The 18,432-nt window shown below is 29.8% G+C and overlaps 2 protein-coding genes, 1 long non-coding RNA gene and 1 pseudogene across 5 annotated transcripts; all 4 read left to right on the top strand.

Moving 5' to 3' along the window:
• The first annotated feature begins 4,549 nt into the window (after nt 1–4,549).
• LOC149888419 (uncharacterized) lies at nt 4,550–6,593 on the top strand (annotated as a pseudogene).
• A 423-nt stretch (nt 6,594–7,016) lies between these two features.
• Nucleotides 7,017–9,392, top strand: LOC149888418 (uncharacterized). 2 transcript variants are annotated; one of them, XR_016452617.1, is made up of 3 exons: nt 7,017–7,434; nt 7,566–8,460; nt 9,151–9,392. It is a non-coding gene; the product is annotated as an uncharacterized LOC149888418 (long non-coding RNA). The 2 variants fall into 2 exon arrangements; XR_016452616.1 differs by having other exon boundaries at nt 7,028–7,434; nt 8,377–8,460.
• Nucleotides 9,393–10,124: 732 nt separating this feature from the next.
• On the top strand, nt 10,125–13,519 carry LOC149888417 (uncharacterized). 2 transcript variants are annotated; one of them, XM_090088597.1, is made up of 2 exons: nt 10,125–11,201; nt 11,409–13,519. In XM_090088597.1, the coding sequence occupies exons 1-2, from the start codon at nt 11,100–11,102 to the stop codon at nt 13,104–13,106; spliced, it is 1,800 nt and encodes a 599-aa protein (XP_089944723.1). In that variant the 5' UTR covers nt 10,125–11,099; the 3' UTR covers nt 13,107–13,519. The 2 variants fall into 2 exon arrangements, with proteins under 2 accessions (XP_089944723.1, XP_089944722.1); XM_090088596.1 differs by having other exon boundaries at nt 10,481–11,240.
• A 1,166-nt stretch (nt 13,520–14,685) lies between these two features.
• Nucleotides 14,686–17,896, top strand: LOC145189509 (ubiquitin-conjugating enzyme E2 J1-like). Its single transcript, XM_090088731.1, has 8 exons — nt 14,686–14,918; nt 15,212–15,285; nt 15,473–15,604; nt 15,682–15,766; nt 15,959–16,064; nt 16,961–17,019; nt 17,204–17,268; nt 17,381–17,896. The coding sequence occupies exons 1-8, from the start codon at nt 14,879–14,881 to the stop codon at nt 17,660–17,662; spliced, it is 843 nt and encodes a 280-aa protein (XP_089944857.1). The 5' UTR covers nt 14,686–14,878; the 3' UTR covers nt 17,663–17,896.
• The last annotated feature ends 536 nt before the right edge of the window (nt 17,897–18,432 follow it).

The raw sequence follows: 18,432 nt of genomic DNA, 5'->3' as shown, positions 1-18,432 counted from the left end.
TCCTAATTTTTCTAATATTAAGCTTAGTTATTGTTTGTTATAAAGGAATCAATTCTTTTACGTCTGCCAAAAACCAATTAAATAATGGATTTTTAAATGAGGTTGGGAAAAACAAAAACAAAAAACACCAATCTTTTATACTATGTAAACACCAGTGGCTGAAGACCATTGTATGAACTTAAGTCGTCTATTTTGATAGACGATTGAATTGTTGCCACTCTATCAGGTACCTACCTTAATTGAACAGTTTTAAGACATTTGCAATATCTTGCCAGTTCCATATCAAACCGATTTAACAGCATAAATACAAACTTTGCATGGTTAACACGCAAAAGTTTTGATTTGGTAAACATCAGCATGAAAATGAAAGTTTTTTTTGCCTCAGAATAAAAGTAAACTACTGTAAGCTCCCGCGGATTGGTAAATTATTTAATTTCTGAATCAAAGATTCTTGTAGATGTTTGTAAAATTTTATAATAAATAACAGCTTATGGTAAAACAACAAATAAGATAAATTAGAAGATGAACAGCAGAAATCAGAAAACTACAGTTTCAAATAAAGAATAGTAATTCTTCCCGGGAAATTCCCGGGAAAAATTTTATTCCAATTTCCCGGAATCCCGGGAAATGTTTTCCGGGATCCCGGGATTTTGATTTAAAAGATTTATTAAAGTTAAAAAAGCAGTTTTCAAATCTCTGGTGGATTTCAGTTTAGAAAACTTAATGTTGTCTGATGATAAACTTATTGTTTTATAGTTATTGAAAAATTAGTAAAAAGTCTGGAACCTTTTATCTTAGGTTCTGAAATGATTTGCTGAATGGAAGCAACTTTATTAACAGTTGATGACACATAAAATTTTATGGTTAAAGAACTTGATGTTCAAGATTGCTACCTAGCAAAAGATCTTAAAAATGCTTTAATTGAAAGAATATGTCAAAGAAGAAAAAAAGATCTTTTTGGTTTACTAAGATTTTTAGATAATCCACAATCTTTAAAAAGTGATACGGATGATGACTTATTTAGCATACCATCTAAAGCAGTTATGATAAATTTAGCGATTGAAATAGCTGGTCGACTTTTTCCCATAATTATAGCAAATATAGCAAAATGAAAATAGAGCAAAAGAAGAAGATAGTAATAGAAAACTTAACAATAGCATTATTAATATAAATCAGTTATCTGAATCTATGGCTGCCATATTATAAAATTTTGAAAAAAAAAAATGTTTTTAAAGTCAAGTGCATTAAATCAACTATGCATCAAGAATTCAATCTGTTTGAAGCTACTAATAAAAAATCTCATAACTTAGATATGCTTTATAATGCGCTTTTAACAATTCGTCCTTCCAGTGTAGTGGCTGAAAGGGTGTTTAGTTCAACTGGAACTAGATTGACAGACTGCCATCTCTATGCACTGATTTTTCTCAGAAGTTACTTTAAAATCGTAAACAGTTGCAAAAAATAAATAGAAAAAAAGGAGAGTCTAATTAGCTGTTTATATTTTCCCCGATGAAGATTGAAAACGATGAAAATGGAAAAAGTCCGGGAAATCGCAATTCCTAGTAAAGAAATAACTTTACCAATAAATGCAAAGCTGTATAATATATAGCTATAAGTTATACTGAAAGTTAATATATGTGGGGCGGTTTAACATTTAACTATATGCTTTTTTTAAGGGTAAAATGGAGAGCCTATTTGATATTGGATAGATAAACTGGACATTATTTATGACTGTAAGGCAAATAACTGGGATTTAAAAGGTCCAAATAAAACATTTTACTTAAACTTTAAGAAGCAATGCATCTTAAAATTTGAGTAAAGTGCATTACTCCTATTGCTATCGGAGGAATATTTGCCATTTATTTTATTTATTTATTCTTTAGTTTTAAAAAAGTTTTTTCTGAGAAACAATTAATATTTGGTTCAGGCATCTACAAGTCGCATTTTAAAGCAAAGAAATTTCTCTAAATAACACAAAATTATCTCGAGATACAAGCATCTTTTATTTTAACAATAACTCATATAAGTTAAACAGGTTTAAATTTTATTACGCTAGTTTCTGCCATGAGGCTCTCTTTACTGCAGATTCCATTTATGACTATTGATAAATTATGTACATGAACATCAAAAAGAAAATATTTTGAAGATGTGTTTTATAATTATAATTTCTTAAGCACCCATCTTTTTATAGTCATGCGAAACAATTATTTTAAAGCTTTTAAAAGCTTTTAGTGCTGCACAAATTTTACTAAAGAATGAAAATTCAAGTCTGGAAATAAATTGTTGAAGAGATTGCAAGCTTATTCTTGGTACCAGTCCCCTTAAGCAATTAACATGGCTTTAGCTGACTAACGCCTTGATATTCAAACTAAATGTGACAATCTAGAAACTATACTTTAGTACAAACTTTGAAACTTTGAAACCTGAGAACTTTGCAAATTGATTGACAATTAATTTTCAAAAAGTTCAAAACTATCTTTTAGGAATGTATGATAAAATATGTATTATAAAAAAATTAAGAAAATATTCTTATGTAGCTGTTTTCATATTACTTCTTTTGAAAGTAAAAAGCTGCGAAACTTAACGAAAAAATTAATTTTTCTGTTTTTTTTGCTTCGATTTCTCATTCTACATTGGTTTTTATCAACAAAAAAAAAAAGAACTTTTAACCAAATTTGCGGTCGTATGTTAGTGGTTATGTTTAGGGACCAACCAAATTCAATGAAAAAAAAAATAAAAAAGTTCTTATCAAGAAGTCTTAATAAGAAATTTTGTTGCTGTGCTTTTTGTGGGTTTTTCTTTTTTTTTTTTTTTTTTCCGTGAATTTGGTTGGTCCCAAGTTATGTTTTATTCATAAAATGTTTTCTTCAATTCAATCAGCGGAACTGACGAATTTACCCCTTAAGTAACACAATCACCACAGACAATTTTCTTACAAATAAATCATTTTATATACAAAAGTATCAATAAAAGCCATTTATAAAATACATTAACAAAGTAATGTTTATTATGAAGCATTGTTTTATTTTTCTCCCGAAATTATATTATGTACATACCCTGACAAAATTGGTCCACTTCACCCTGTTCTCAAAAAAAGTGACTTGAAAATGAAAATTTGAAGCTAAAACTTTAAATTTTTGTTTTGAGACCATCAGAAGAAATCAGGTAAAACATCGTAACTGAAGACGGATTTGTGGCCTTAAATGTATACTTTATATGTTCTAGAACAGTCTGGACTGGTTTATAACTTATAAATTAATTGGTTCTGCTATTTGAGACAGAATCAACAGAAAACAACTTTTCATCTAAGAAGAGGATGGTCTTTGGTCTCTTCTTCAGGAGGCTCAGAAGTGTCTTTATTCTCTCAAATCTTTTTTCTTTGGTACCACACCCAAAGGCATTTCCAAGATGCTTGTTAAGCATTTTGGAAATGTCTTTGGGTGTGGTGCCATTCATGACAAGGTCAAGAATGGGCTTATTTTTAGTACTCATCTTCACTTTTAGGTTGTTCAGTTATTTTCAAAGACTTTTGCATCAACAGTAAAAAAACTAAATGTGTAGAAGTAACAACTGAACATTTATTTTGAAATTTGCGGTACAATCCCAGCTAGCACACATACATTGGGCCAACGTTGGCACAACGTCGGAAGCGTTGCTTTATTTTATCACTTAAATAATAACGTCGAACCAAAGTCGGGCCAACGCACAGTGGGCCATTAGGTGGACAAAATGGGAAAAATTTTAGTTGTCTAATCATGAAAACTTATTTAATTTTAGTATCTATATATATTAGGAGAAATTTATTGATAACTTATTTATATTAAATCCCTTAGTTACCAGGACTCTAAGCATTTGAATATTGAAATTAAAAAAAAAAAAAAAAAAAAAATTTAAATAAGTAATTAACGGTGATATCAACGTTGTGTTATATTTCAATTACATCTACGTTTTTGAAACAAAAAATTAGTACATGTTATTCTAGAGTATTTAGAGATAAGAAAAACCAAATGTGTAAAATAAATTTGTCATAGCATGTTATCTCAGTTATACTTTGAAAATCACAGATTAAAAATAAAAATTCCTTAAGAAATTTGTTTTTTGCCGCACTATAATTAATAATTACCACAATTTGCCATGTGCTATCTTATATTTATTTGATCTATATGATGCTTCAATTGAGTTTTAATTGATTGCTCGTCCCCTTAAATCCCCGTTCAGATTTTATATATGTTTTAACTTGGTTGCTATGGTACTAAATTTTGCATAGCAACAACTCATTTTTACATTAACGTTGTTTTAACAGTATTTTACATGCGCTAAATACACAATATTGGGGGTATGTATTAAAATGAGATTCAGAATTCTTATGAGGTTAACTTTTTTTGGTTACTATGGATACCTTACTTTGCATAGCATAGCAACAACATATTTTCGGTAGTTGTTAGTAATTTAATTACTAACACTGACAGTAATTTAATTACTTTTAATTTTAATTACTAACACTTGTAGTAACTTAATTACTAACAAGTATTAGTAGTCCAGGCGGCATATATATTATAACATTAAACTTTTAAATACAAAATACTTGTTACAATAATTATTTAGATATGGTTTTGTTAAACTTAGACATTCATAATTTTCTCCAAAAAAACAATCTTAGTATTTCAAAACAAAATATTACTGAAGATATATTAAAATTTATTCAGCCAAAATTTGCTGATTTTAAAGACGTTGATTTTAGACATGCTGTTCAACGATTTGTTTACTTGTATAAAAAAAAGTGGAAATCTGCAAACTATACTGTGAAAAATTTTGAAAAGAAGTTTGTGAACTGGCTTAATGAATATTTAATTGTCAGAAAAAAAGACAATGAACCAACTGCAAGTAGACGTGGTCGAAAACCAGTTGCATTTGATAATAGTTCTAATAAAACTAAAAAACGGCGTGTATCTTGTTTAATTGAATCTCATTCATCCAATGAATTATTTTTTGCTGCTAATAAAAAATTTAGAGATGAATCTGTTGTTATTGCTGCCAAGAATGTTTTAAATATATCAAATACAGATAAAGCAACTAAATATTCAGCAGACGAAGCACTGGCTTTAATAATTGATGCAAGTCTGACAAAAGCTTCCTATCAATTGATTAGAAGCGGAGCCTTGGAGAAAGAATATAACATCTACCCCGCTTACAATGATGTCAGAGATGCAAAATTGAAATGTTATCCTGCAAACATAACAGTGGAGGACTATTCAGCTTCAGTTCCTTTAAAAGATTTAATGACTCATACTTTGCAAAGAATCTGTGCAGTTCAGGAACCTGTGCTAAGGCACTTGATATTGAACGACAAAGCAATAAAAACAATGACACTAACGTGTAAGGCTGGTTTTGATGGTGCTACTGGCCAAAGCATTTATAAACAAGTTTTATCAGAACCCGACATTAACAGAGATTTAAAGCGTGAAGAATCATTATTTATTACTTGTCTTGTCCCATTGGATTTGACTGGATTTAACAACAGCAACGAAAAGGTGCCTTTTTGGAGAAATCAAAAGTCGTCCTCCACAGCCTATTGTAGACCCATAAGATTTGCATACAAAATGGAATCCAAGGAATCTGTGATTGAAGAAGTACATTAAAAGTACATTAAAAGTGAGATAGAAAGCTTGGGTATGATTTTATTAGAGGTTTGCGGATCTTCTATTGAAGTGAATTGTATTATTGAACTTGCAATGATTGATGGGAAGGTTCAAACAATATTATGTGAAAAAAATAACTCATACCAATGCTGTTTAGTGTGTGGTGTCTCTCCAAAAAATATGAATAGTCTTGATATCCTTAATATAGATTATACTAACAGAGAGTTCAAATATGGTCTTTCCAGTCTTCATGCATGGATTCGATTTTTTGAGATGTTATTGCACATTGCATATAAAAAAGAAACAAGAAAGTGGCAAGCAAGATCTAAAGAACACAAAGAAAAGGCATCTGTAGCTAAACAAAAGATTCAGACTGATTTTATGAACAAAATGGGACTTGTTGTTGATTTCCCTAAAAGTGGTGGTTCTGGAACAAGTAATGATGGCAATACCTCTAGGCGTGCTTTTGCAGCATATGAACAAACAGCTAAAATTCTGGGTATTGACCAAAACCTTATATTCAGATTTTACATTATCTTGGTAACGCTCTCTTCAGGATATGAAATAGACTGCTTAAAGTTCAAGGATTATTGTTTTGACACTTTTAGACTATATGTGTCCCTTTATCCATGGTATTACATGGCTCAATCAGTTCACAAAGTATTGATACATGGACATGACATAATTAAAAGCCTTACATTACCCATCGGACTTATGTCAGAGGAAGCTCAAGAGGCTAGAAATAAAGACTTTAAATCTTATCGCGAAAATTTCAGCCGAAAAACATCCAGAAAAGCAACAAATACTGATCTTATCAATAGACTCCTAGTTTCCAGTGATCCTGTTATTTCATCATTGCGTAAATCAACATCACACCAAACAAATCATAAAGCATTTCCTTCAGATGTTTTACAATTACTTAAACAATCTTCAAACGATATTATTGTTTTATAATTTTTTGATGTAATTTATAATTGATAACGTTTTCTTGCACTATTTTTTGCTTTTATTATTCCTAAAACATTATTTACCTAAATACTCAATTTTTATTCAATATAGGTGGGTCAAAAATCCGATAAGATATTCAAATATCAATTTACCACTTTGTAACTAAGGAAAGTATCCGGTAACTAAGCAATATAAGTATCCATAACAACTAAATTTAAAAAATTATCACTTTTGTAAGAAGTGTGATCTCATATTGGTACTCATGCCAAATTTAGTGAATATAGCACTTATAAAATATCTGCAGATAACAAAAGTAGGTTGTTGCTAAGCAAAATAAAGGTATCCATAGCAACGAAACAAAAAAATATTACCTTCATAAAAAGCGCAGACATCATATTAGTACTCATACTAATTTTAGTGAATATAGCTCTAATATTAAATTAGTTACGAATTTTGTCCAGTAAAAGTGAATTCTGGCCCGTCGGGCCAACGTCAGAATACGACTGAATTTTTGCTTTTTTGAATTCGTTCAGTGTGTTACAGGTTTTAGTGTTAAATAAGTTTTCCGCCATTCTTAAAAAAATCCCGTTTTTAGTTAGCTGTTGGTTATGCAAAGAAGTTGTAAAGAAATTATTCTAAAACAAAGAGATTGAATCACGAGAAGAAGTGGTCGTTATAGAACTCGGAAAGGTTGAATCATGAGAAAATGTAGTCGTTAAAGAACTCAGAAAGGTTGAACCACGAGAAGAAGTGGTATTAAAAGAATCAAAAAAGATTGAATCACGCGAAGAAGTGGTTGTGAAAAGAAATCCCCTTTGTTAGAATCCATTTTGTTAGAGAGATACAGGTACTTTATTTCCATTTTTGTGTTTATTTAACTTTAAACTAGTAGTTTACTAATTATGTAGCTACATAATTTGTAAATAAACTTTTTCTATATTACATTAGAGATAGTAGAATTTTTTAATTTTGTATCAGGAACTTGAGTACCCTGTTTATTATCATGGCCTGAAGCAAGTTTGTGCTGCTTTACCAAATTCTCCTCAGAGCAGCACTGATTGCAGGAGAATCTACAAATTTGTGCTATAAAGCTTCTATTAGGCTACCATATCATGCATTAAGACTACATTTTATGCTCTTATACTTGTATTTTATTCAAAAGATATATGTTTCTTAATAAAAATTGAATTGATGAATCAATATTTGGACTAATCAATATTGATAGTAAATTTCTTAATGTTCTAAAAAAACTTTAAGTAATTTACTGTTTATATATTTATGATAGGATGTAAAATTTGTAAAAGATATAAAATGCTAGAATGTAATAATAGTAATATTAATAAATTTTTTGCTCTACACATACAATGTGGTGAGTCTAACATCTGTAGATGTTAAACTTTGACAGCTTTGGAAAAGTGTTCATTTTATTTTTCATTTTTTCGTTGTTTTTTTATATTTTTATTTTCTTTTGTTTGTTTTTGAGACAACCAAACTTGTTTTTGAAGACATTCACATTATCAGAGTTGATTATCTCTCCTGAAACTTTTGTTAAAATTTTTTTTTTTCAGTTATGTCTAGTGAAGCATTTGTTTTGTAATTTGTCATTTGTTACCATATCCCTCTTTAACAGCTGTTAAAGAGGGATACGGTAATGTATTTTATATGCATTTGCAGCATTTTAATGGTGATTGGAATTCATATATTATTTGTATAAGAGAATTTTGAAGCATTTTACTTCTAGTTTTTGCAGTAAAATACTGATACTATTTTTCAATAATTATTTGTTTAGATGTGGCATTAAAAAATGAAAGTGAAATATCAACAAATGTACTAATTATATTTAAAAAAATATTTTGTCGCCATGTTTATGCAGGTAATACATCAAAAATATTTTTTGTTTTTATTTACGGAAATTTTATTTATATATAGTGCTTATATCTTACATATGTTTGTTATTAACTATTTTATTATTTAAATATAGATTTTGTATTTGATGTGTGTGTGTGCGTGTGTGTATGTGTGTGTATATATATGTGTGTGCGTGTGTGTATGTGTGTATATATATATATATATATATATATATATATATATATATATATATATATATATATATATATATATATATATATTCATACATACATACATACATACATACATACATACATACATACATACATACATACATACATACATACATACATACATACATACATACATACATACATATATGCAGTGGCATAGGAAGATCATAAAAGTTGGGGGGGGGGACTAAAACAAAAGTTAAGGGGGGAAAATCAAAATTTAAACGAAAAAAAAAAAAGATATTTTGATAATTTGAAGAGGTTACACCCCCTCTATTCTTACAAAAACAAAGCAATAATAAATTATTAGAAATCACTTTTAAAGACTTTTCAAAAATCCAATTAGGGATTAGTCCTCCCCTCTCCCTCCAGATTTCTGAAAAGTCTTTATTGACGAAACTTTGTGTAAAAAAATTGAAACTGATAAGTGTTTGCTAATAATATATATAAACACAAAAATATATGAACACCTATAATTTTAGCAGTAGCTATGGCAATGCCTAAAGCTCATAAAACGAAAGATTTCTATCAAGTTGTGTAACAAGGAACATTCGAACGTTGTTGTAGTCTCAAGTGAAGTAAAGATGCAAGATTCGTAAGGATGCTTAGCAGTCGAGAAGAACGTTACTTTGTTTGAACATTTGTACAAATACTTTAACATAATTATGTTTATTACAACAAATATTGATTTTCTCTTAGTAATTGTTTAATTTAAGTTGGTTCATTAATCAATGTTTTATTTTCGTTCATCAGCGTTAAATTTTATTCAAACTTATTTGGACATTACATTTTATTCAACATTACAAAGAAGTTGTTACGCTTTACTTAAAGAAACAGTTACCCTTTAGTTGAAAAAAGTTACACTTTAGTCAAATAAATAGTTTTAATTTGATTGCAAAAACTTTGTTTTTGATTGAAAAGATAAGCACACCTTTTGAATCAAAATCAAAGTTTTTGCAAACAAGTAAAACTAATATTATTTGAATTATACGTTGGACCAACGTCAGAATGCGACGCTCGCCCAACGTCGATATCCGACATTGGGCCAACGTTAACCCAACGGTTGGTTGCGACGTCGCGCCGACTATCAAATCCACGTTGGCTCGATGTCGGTTGCCGACCATCGGCCAACGAATTTTTCGACGTTGATCCAACGTTGGGCCAACGTCTATGTGCTATCTGGGATACAATTATAAAGACAGTTTAAGAATTTGTAAGACGTTTACAAGTCTTTTGCACTTAATTTGCACGTGCATCACTTTGGTACAAAATCTACGCTACTTTAAATATGAAATGTTTGCAAAGATATTTGGTACAAATTGAGGAAATTATTGATGTTTAGCTGATCTTAAAAAGGCTGTATATCATCATCATCATCATCATTATCATCATCATTATCCTCATCATCATCATCATCATCATCATCATCAAATAGCATAAAAATTATAATATATCGTCGGGTTGCTGGCAGAAGTTGGTAACTACATTTTTTCGTAAAATGATATTTTTTGATATTTGTCACCATTTAGTCAATATCTTTGTCTGGTAAAAACTTGTAAGTGATATTATAAGGATAAATTATACTTTTTTATGGTCAAAATAAATGTAAGTGCTCCTGAGATCAAAATAGAACAGGCTAAGATTTGTAACATCACTTACTGACTTCTGGGGTTAGGTTTTGCTCACACTATGGGCAACACTGCTTGGTAAAGTCACTTACTTATTTTTGCCTGACATATTTTGAAAATATTCCCGTATGGTGGCAGCACTTACCATTAAACCCAACTACCATTCCTGTCAAATTGGTGTGTGTGCTTTTTGCTTTGATTGAAGATTCATATTATTTGGAGTATTTTAAACAGTGTAAAACGTAATTTATTCATTTTAATTTTTTTGTAACATTAAAGAACGTGTCAATTACTGAAAAAGTTAGTAAAAGGACACTAAAAATGGTGAATATTGTGAAAAAAACGTGTTCCGAAAATGATGATTCTTGCTACCAATCCACGACATCTCATGTGAGTATTATTGTTTTATAATGAAGAAAATGGTTCAATCCTTTTGCCCCAGTATTACTGTGAGCTTATTTAATCATTGGTGTTGCGCTAATCAAATCGTAAAATGTATCGTGTTTGGATTGGTTAATATTATATAAACAATTATTTTCCCCTTGGGAATATGTATAAATAGCGTGATCTTCGAAACCTCGTTCTCTTGAAGTAACAACAACGGACTCGAGCAACTCTTCTATCACTAGCTGTGATATACAAGCTCTTCTTTGTGTTTATCGCAAATTTGTATAACATTATTCTTATAATATATTAATAAATTGAACTTGTTTTACAATACCACTCTTACGTAAAACAACAATTGGTGCATAACTTTTTATAATTTTTATAATAACAATTTCGTTTACAAGTTAAAGAAAAAAATGCTAACGCCGGAAATGGATACTAGTGAAATTACATTATCCGAGGATTGTAATACTATTGTTGTGGACTACTATGATTGCAGTAATAATGACGTTTTTGTGGTAAATTTTGTACCAAATCAATACTCAAATTCCGATCAGGTAAAAATCATAACTTTACAATTACAAATCAAATTAAAGTAAGGAGATTCACTATAAGTATTTATCTATTATTATTTTTTCACATCTTCCATAATCGTTTTTACACTATGGTAATTGGTACATTTTGTTGAAATATTATGAATTCATAATTATATTATTCAATTTCAGGGTAATGAAGCACTGCTTAGTGAAGGCACGCTACATGAGAGCGAAAATGGTGCGGATCTTGTGCCTAATAATATTCAGATTTCTGTGGTTAATGAGGACAATGAATCAAGCGAAATTATAATAAACAATGATGTTATCGTACACAGCGACCAAACTTCCGATGTAAATGGCAACAGTGAGACAGTTACAGTTGAAAATACACTTGATAATGATGAAATTCAAATTGCTCGTACTCGCAAACGTACTCGTAAACGTACTCGCTGGACAATATCTCGTCCAGAAAGTTGGTCGGTCAATGTAGAAAAAGGTAAACGCAAAAAATGTTTACCTTATAAATCAAGGAAAGGAATTGAAAGACCAGCAAAGCAACCAAAAGTGGCATGTAATAATTCATGTCGCTTTAAATGCTCACAGGTATTTACTGAAGAAGAAAGAATTGAAATATGTAGAACTTTCTGGTCATTGGATTATGATAGGCAAAAGGATTTTTACATTGGTAATATAGAGCAAAATTTACCTATAAGAAAGAAGTTGCAAACAACTAAAGGAAATCGACAATTGTCCAGGTCTTATTTCTTCAAGAAAGGTGACGCAAAGGTGCGAATTTGTCAAACTTTCTTTAAAAATACACTAAGTATTTCTGATGGACCTATCATCCACGCTTTTAAAACACGGAGCAATATGGGAGTATTTGAAGGACCAGATAAACGAGGTAAACACTCTCCGTCAAATAAAACCTCAGCAGATTCTATAAATTTTGTTAAATCACACATAGAAAAGTTTCCTGTAATGGAATCACACTATTGTCGTCGATCAAGCAAAAGGTTGTACCTTGATTCCAAGCTTTCAATTACAAAGATGTACGAGCTTTACTTTACAGAGTGTGCAAGCCAGAATAAATCTCCAGTATCAACAATATCGTACAGACGAATATTTTCATCGAACTACAATTACTCGTTTTTTAAACCCAAGAAGGATCAATGTGTGACATGTAACAATCACGACAGTGCCTCTAATGAAGCTAAACTAACATTATCAACAGAATACCAGCTTCACCGAAAAAGGATAGAAGATGCTCGGTTAGCTAAAGCTACGGACAAAGAGCGATCGAACATTGATCCGTCTTTTTTATCTGCAACCTTCGATCTCCAAAGTGTGCTACAAATACCGTCTAGTGACACTTCTCAATTGTACTATTCTCGCAAGATCTGTGTCTATAATTTGACGATATACGAATCACGCTTGCCTAATGACGGATATTGCAATGTTTGGACAGAAATGAATGGGAAAAGGGGTAGTTCGGAAATAGGAAGTGCCTTGTGGTTCTGGCTGAAACAAATTCCCAAAACTGTTAAAGAATTGTCTTTATTTTCAGATTGCTGTGGAGGTCAGAATCGAAATCAACACATAGCTGCATTTTTTATGTATGTGGTGCAAACACTCCATTTCGATTGCATTGAACACAAATTCTTAGAAACTGGACATACTCACATGGAAGTTGACTCCATGCACAGTGCAATCGAAGCTCAAAAGAAAAATGTACCAATTTTTTCAATAATTGATTGGATGACAGTTTTCAGGTTGGCACGGTCTTCAAGGAAACGAAAGAATGCTAAACCATTCAATGTACATCAACTGACATTTTCTGATATGTTAGATTTGTCTGATTTATCAAAAAAAAATTATAAAAAACCGTAACAAAGATGAGAATGGTGCTACCGTTAAATGGCAAAAAATAAAATGTCTAAAGTATGAGAAATCTAAGCCAAATTGTTTCCAGTATCGTTATGACTTTACCACGCCGTATATAAATGTATTTACAAAGGGCAGAGGTCGGCAATTCAGCATGCCTACAGAAATAAATAAAGCATACTCAACTCCACTGCCCATATCACAGGCAAAAAAGAATGACTTGGAAAGATTGTGTACTTTGGGAATAATTCCTATTGAAGTACAAGAATGGTACCATAATCTGCCCGTCAGTCAGACTGCAAGAGACGTGGCACCAGAGTCTGGTGAAGATGACTCTGAAGACGACGAATGAATGTCACCTACTATGTAGCATTAATTTTTTAGTTAACGATTGAAAAAATATGTCTTAAATATTAAAATTCTTATTATTAGTATGTTTGTTTATCAACAATTAATTAAAAGTAGTTTTGTCTGCCACAAAATAATAGGTTTGCCTTTATTTTAATCACTACATCATAAGAAATCATTCACTTAAGTTTCTTATAAGCATTAACTCTTGACAAGCAGAAGTCTGTAAGTGCAACCAATTTTTGATTTTTCTCAAAATTTATAAAAACCTCCTTATTTTGTGAAAAAAATTATTTTGCATCTGTATCTTTGTAAAATAATAAACATTTTGAAGTATGCAACATGTGTTTTTCTTATGATTCCTGATTTATAGAGTTCTTCAAATATTAAAATTCAAATATCTCAGAAACACCGAAATGTTAGTTACAAACTTCTGCCAATAACCCGACGATATTTACTAATGTAATAATAACTGGTTAATGAAAAATAAAAAGTTAAAATGAGATGGTTTCAGATTTTGAGATGAAAATGAGATGGTTTCAGATTTTGTCGCAATTGATTGCTCATTGGATCGTTACTTTTAATAGGTTTTATTTATCAAATCTTTGAAACTTTTCTAACGTTTTTTTATCTGAATTTAAATAAAAACGTTCAAGTTAAAAAAACATTGATGTCTCCCGGCTTTTTTCTAAAGCGACCTGGAAATTAAAAAAGTTGGATAACATTAAATAAACAATGAATTGGGTTTACTTTTTAATCGAACATTTTTAGTTTATGAAAAATTTCAGTTTTTATTTGTTTTTTTTTTATTTGTTTTTTTGAAACTGGAAAAAGGTAGATAACAAACATAAGTTTAGTCCTAAAAACATAAAGTTACAGGTAACTTTAAATGGTGGTGAAAAAAGTTTAGTAGCGTTTTTATTATGACATAAACCGGAGATCTTTGGTTCACAGTGTTCTGTGTCTTATTCAAGAATATTCAACTTATTTGCATAGTTTAAACCAACCAAAGTTCTAAGATCTCTCTTACACCATTATATTGTTAAAAAGTTATTAGCACTAAATAATAATCATAAACTTGCGAAAAACGTTTTTGAGTCCAATAAATGAACTATTTACAATTCGTTAGTTGGAATCTTATTAAATTTAATTTAACTTTTAGATAAAAAGTTGGTCCATCATCCATTTTTATTCGAGGCCTGACGCAATATTCACACGGAAGTGTTTTTAAACATACGTAAACAAAACACGTAGTGTGCGAAAGTATCTAATTAGCTAATCAGATATCAAAACGATTGCTAGCTTTTTTTTTTTTCTAAAGTTTGTTATGCGTTGGATTTTTCTGAGATATATTATTTAGCTTAACTACATGACGACTGTTTACTTATTATTTCCAACTATCAGTATATATAGTTAAAATTCTTTCTAACATGGAGGACCTCCATCAAAAGTATAATCTGAAAAGCCCAGGTTGATGATTTTAAAAATACACTTAAAATTTTACATCTATGCTTTTTTTTAATATAGTAATCAAAGATATCTAACATATTTTCTTGGTACATCTTAAGTTCACAATGTATTTTTTAAAATATTCTTCCCTTACCCTTCCTAAACAATTTTTTAGATGTGTATTTAAGTTCATATATAATCTAGTTATTTTTGTACTTAATTAAATAGTATGTATTGGTATAAATATGTACAGTAATTTATTTTGTTGATAAATTTTTTATTTTTTGGTGCAAATCTTAATGCATTTCTTGTAGCTGTTAAGCGGTTGATGCGTGAAGCAGCAGAGTTAAGCGAACCAACTGAACAATACTTTGCACAACCATTAGAGGTACAAATATCTTTTTATCAAAAATTAGATTTTTAAGTATTAAATAAAGATAAGCAATTGTATTAAAGACATAAAAATTTTGATTATTATACTAAACCTTTTTTATTAGGGTTGTCTGGGAAGCACATCAAATGGTATTTATTTTAAACCAACTGTCTCCATAAGAGAATAAAATTTTATTTTACAGGATAATATTTTTGAATGGCATTTTACTATTCGTGGTCCACCAGACACAGAGTTTTCAGGTGGGCGCTACCATGGAAAAATTACACTGCCTCCTGAGTATCCCATGAAACCTCCAAGTATTATTCTGCTTACAGTAAGTCATAGATCTTGCTGTGTTATTTGAATTGTACCCTAGCATTAAAATATAATCATGATTTAATTTTTTAAAAGCCTAATGGAAGGTTTGAACTTGGAAAAAAAATTTGTTTGAGCATGTCTGCTCATCATCCAGAGACATGGCAGCCATCATGGAGTAGTAAGTTATATTTTTATTAACACAAAACCTTTTTTCTATAGAGCATCTAGTTGATTACATTATATATTTACTTTTATATTGAAGTTTAAATTTATATATAAAGTTGTATTGTTACATAAAAATAAAAGAAAGATTTTTTCTTATAGATGTATAAAAGATATTGTGTTTTATCTTTTTTGTATTTTATGTTAGTACGGACAGTATTGTTGGCATTGATTGGATTTATGCCATCAAAAGGGGAAGGTGCACTGGGAGCACTTGACTATACTCCTGAAGAAAGAAGAGTTATGGCAGCCAGGTTCTTGTTTTCTTCAATGCAATTTGTTTTTATTACTATACTTTTATGTTAATATATAAAGTGTTATTTATAAAAGCATAGGATTTTTTTTTTGTATAACAATTAAGTGTAATTGGTAACTCCTCTCTCTTGTTCTTAATATAATTGATAATTTCCTCATTTCTTCGCTTATTCAACAATCTATGTTTTCTCAATTTTTAATTGAAAAATACACAATTTTTAGTCTTGACAATTTTGTTATAATTAGCAAGACCACTTATATTATAAACTTGGCTTACTGAAAATTCTAATTATGGTTTAAAATCATGAAAACCTTTATTTAAAGCTGCTGCCAAGTAAAATGATAAAATTTACACAAATTTTAACTTCTTTCTCATTCATAAATGGGTTAGAGAGTTATTTTACTAGCTTAGGATGATGTTATCAATCACTATTCTTAGTTGTTTTTTGTTGTTGTTTTTTTTAATCTGCACTTTTTTATTTTTAAGAATCCATCATAGATAAATGAAAATCAGGGAGTTTTAAAAAATGTCTCTTCAGAATTTTAAATTTCTTTTGTAAATGTTAATCATCATATTTGCTGGTGAGCATTCCATAGTTGCCAATTATAGCATCTTGGATATTGTAAAATAATAAATTAATAGCATAAAACAATTAATTTTTTTTTTTAAATACAATTTAAATTATTATATAAGCAAACTTAAAATGTATATATAAATACAATATATAATAAAATTATGTTGGAAAATATGAACAATTCTGAGTGTTTTAGTTATTTTATTTACAATTCAAAAGAACTGTTTTTTTTATTTATTTGTTTTTCAAATTCCTTTAAATATGAGATTTGTGTTTTTCAAATTCTGCAAGCAGATGTATTTTTGAAGCTTTACATTTAGATCACTTGATTGGTCATGTGATGTTTGTCAGATGAACAATAAAACGTGTCTTTTACAATGTGAGTTTTGTTGCTTTTCATTAACACAATTGCAATTTTTTTTTGCTAAGCTTTTCTAGAGCTTATTTAGGCTAATTTTTATTTTGTGTTTTGATTAAATTATTTTTATTGGAATGTTTATGATTACTGACCTAAAAGGAATTTAAGTATTCATTTTATTTTTATTTTTTTATATATATTTTAGCAAGGCCCGGTTTTGAATCTAGTATGGATGAAGCAAAGGAGTTAGCAGCTCAGATCAGCTTTAAGGTATTGTTGCTATTGAAATTTTATTAATTTTTCATTTTCAGTAAACTTTGATATCTCAAAGATCATTTTATCTTTGCAATAGCATAAGATATTTTCTAACGTTTTTCAAAAGGGGGAAACAGACAAATCAAACGAAAGTAAATCAATAGAAAGTAATAAATCCCCGGAAACGCCCATAAGTACTATCCCCACACCCACTTCTGAAGTTCGACAAAGGAAAACCGTACCTGCAAACGCTCCACCAGTTACAAGACCAGTGCCTCATAGGAGTTTTTTTTATACAAGTACAGATTATATCACGTTAGCTATGATGTGGATAATTGCTGCTATTTTAGTTGTGCTTGTTGTACGACGCTTAGCGATGGAAAAGGAAAATATGACGGGTAGTACATAAAATCCTACTGTATCCGTAGCATCAAGATTAGTAACTTAAGATTGCTAGAAATCAACAAGAAAGAAACGAATAAGTTTAAATAAAACAGACCAATGCTGACAAATTATCGTTGAGCAGCGATATCGTTAGAGAGAATACTAGAAATTTGTGCAAGTTGAATGTTTAATTTTGATAATAAAAATGTTTAGCGTTGAAACATTTTTGCGCATAAGACCTTTTTTTTTTTTTGTTTTGTTTTTTTGTTTTTTTTTCGTGTCGAGTCTCTAGAACTATAGAAACCGTACCCCAACAAAAGTTCCGAGAAAGATATTTTCGGAGGACTTCTTTTAGATTTATGTGTAGCATTCGGCAGTTCCATTCATCTGATTCGAATTCACATTGCTAAAACCAGCAGTTCACAAACAAATAAAATGGCGAAAGACGGTTGCCCTGTTGTTACCAACAAACTTTGAAATCACAAAATTAATAATAATTTAAAAGTTGAACTACTGGTTTGCACATTGTCATGGTTACTTTGTTAGGAACCTTAAATCGAGTAACTCGTGTTAGGAATCTTGAATTGAGTCAATAAATTGCATTACTACTATGTGTACAGACCCATGTCTGTACACTTAAAAACGTTAGAATCGAAAATTTATAGAAAAAAAGGTGTTTTATGTTAAAAGCCAAAAGAAATTGAATAAACTTATTTTTCATGAAGATTTAATTTTTATTAAATTCTGATTCATTATACACAAACGTAAAAAGAGTGAGGTCGGTTGAGACATAAA

Source organism: Hydra viridissima, unplaced genomic scaffold (genome assembly GCF_058129835.1).
Source record: "Hydra viridissima isolate aposymbiotic clone 2 unplaced genomic scaffold, HvirCarnegie_v1 scaffold_5, whole genome shotgun sequence".
NCBI lineage: Eukaryota > Metazoa > Cnidaria > Hydrozoa > Anthoathecata > Hydridae > Hydra > Hydra viridissima.
The sequence above is the reverse complement of the archived record's forward strand: the minus strand, read 5'-3'. Positions and strand labels throughout refer to the sequence as shown.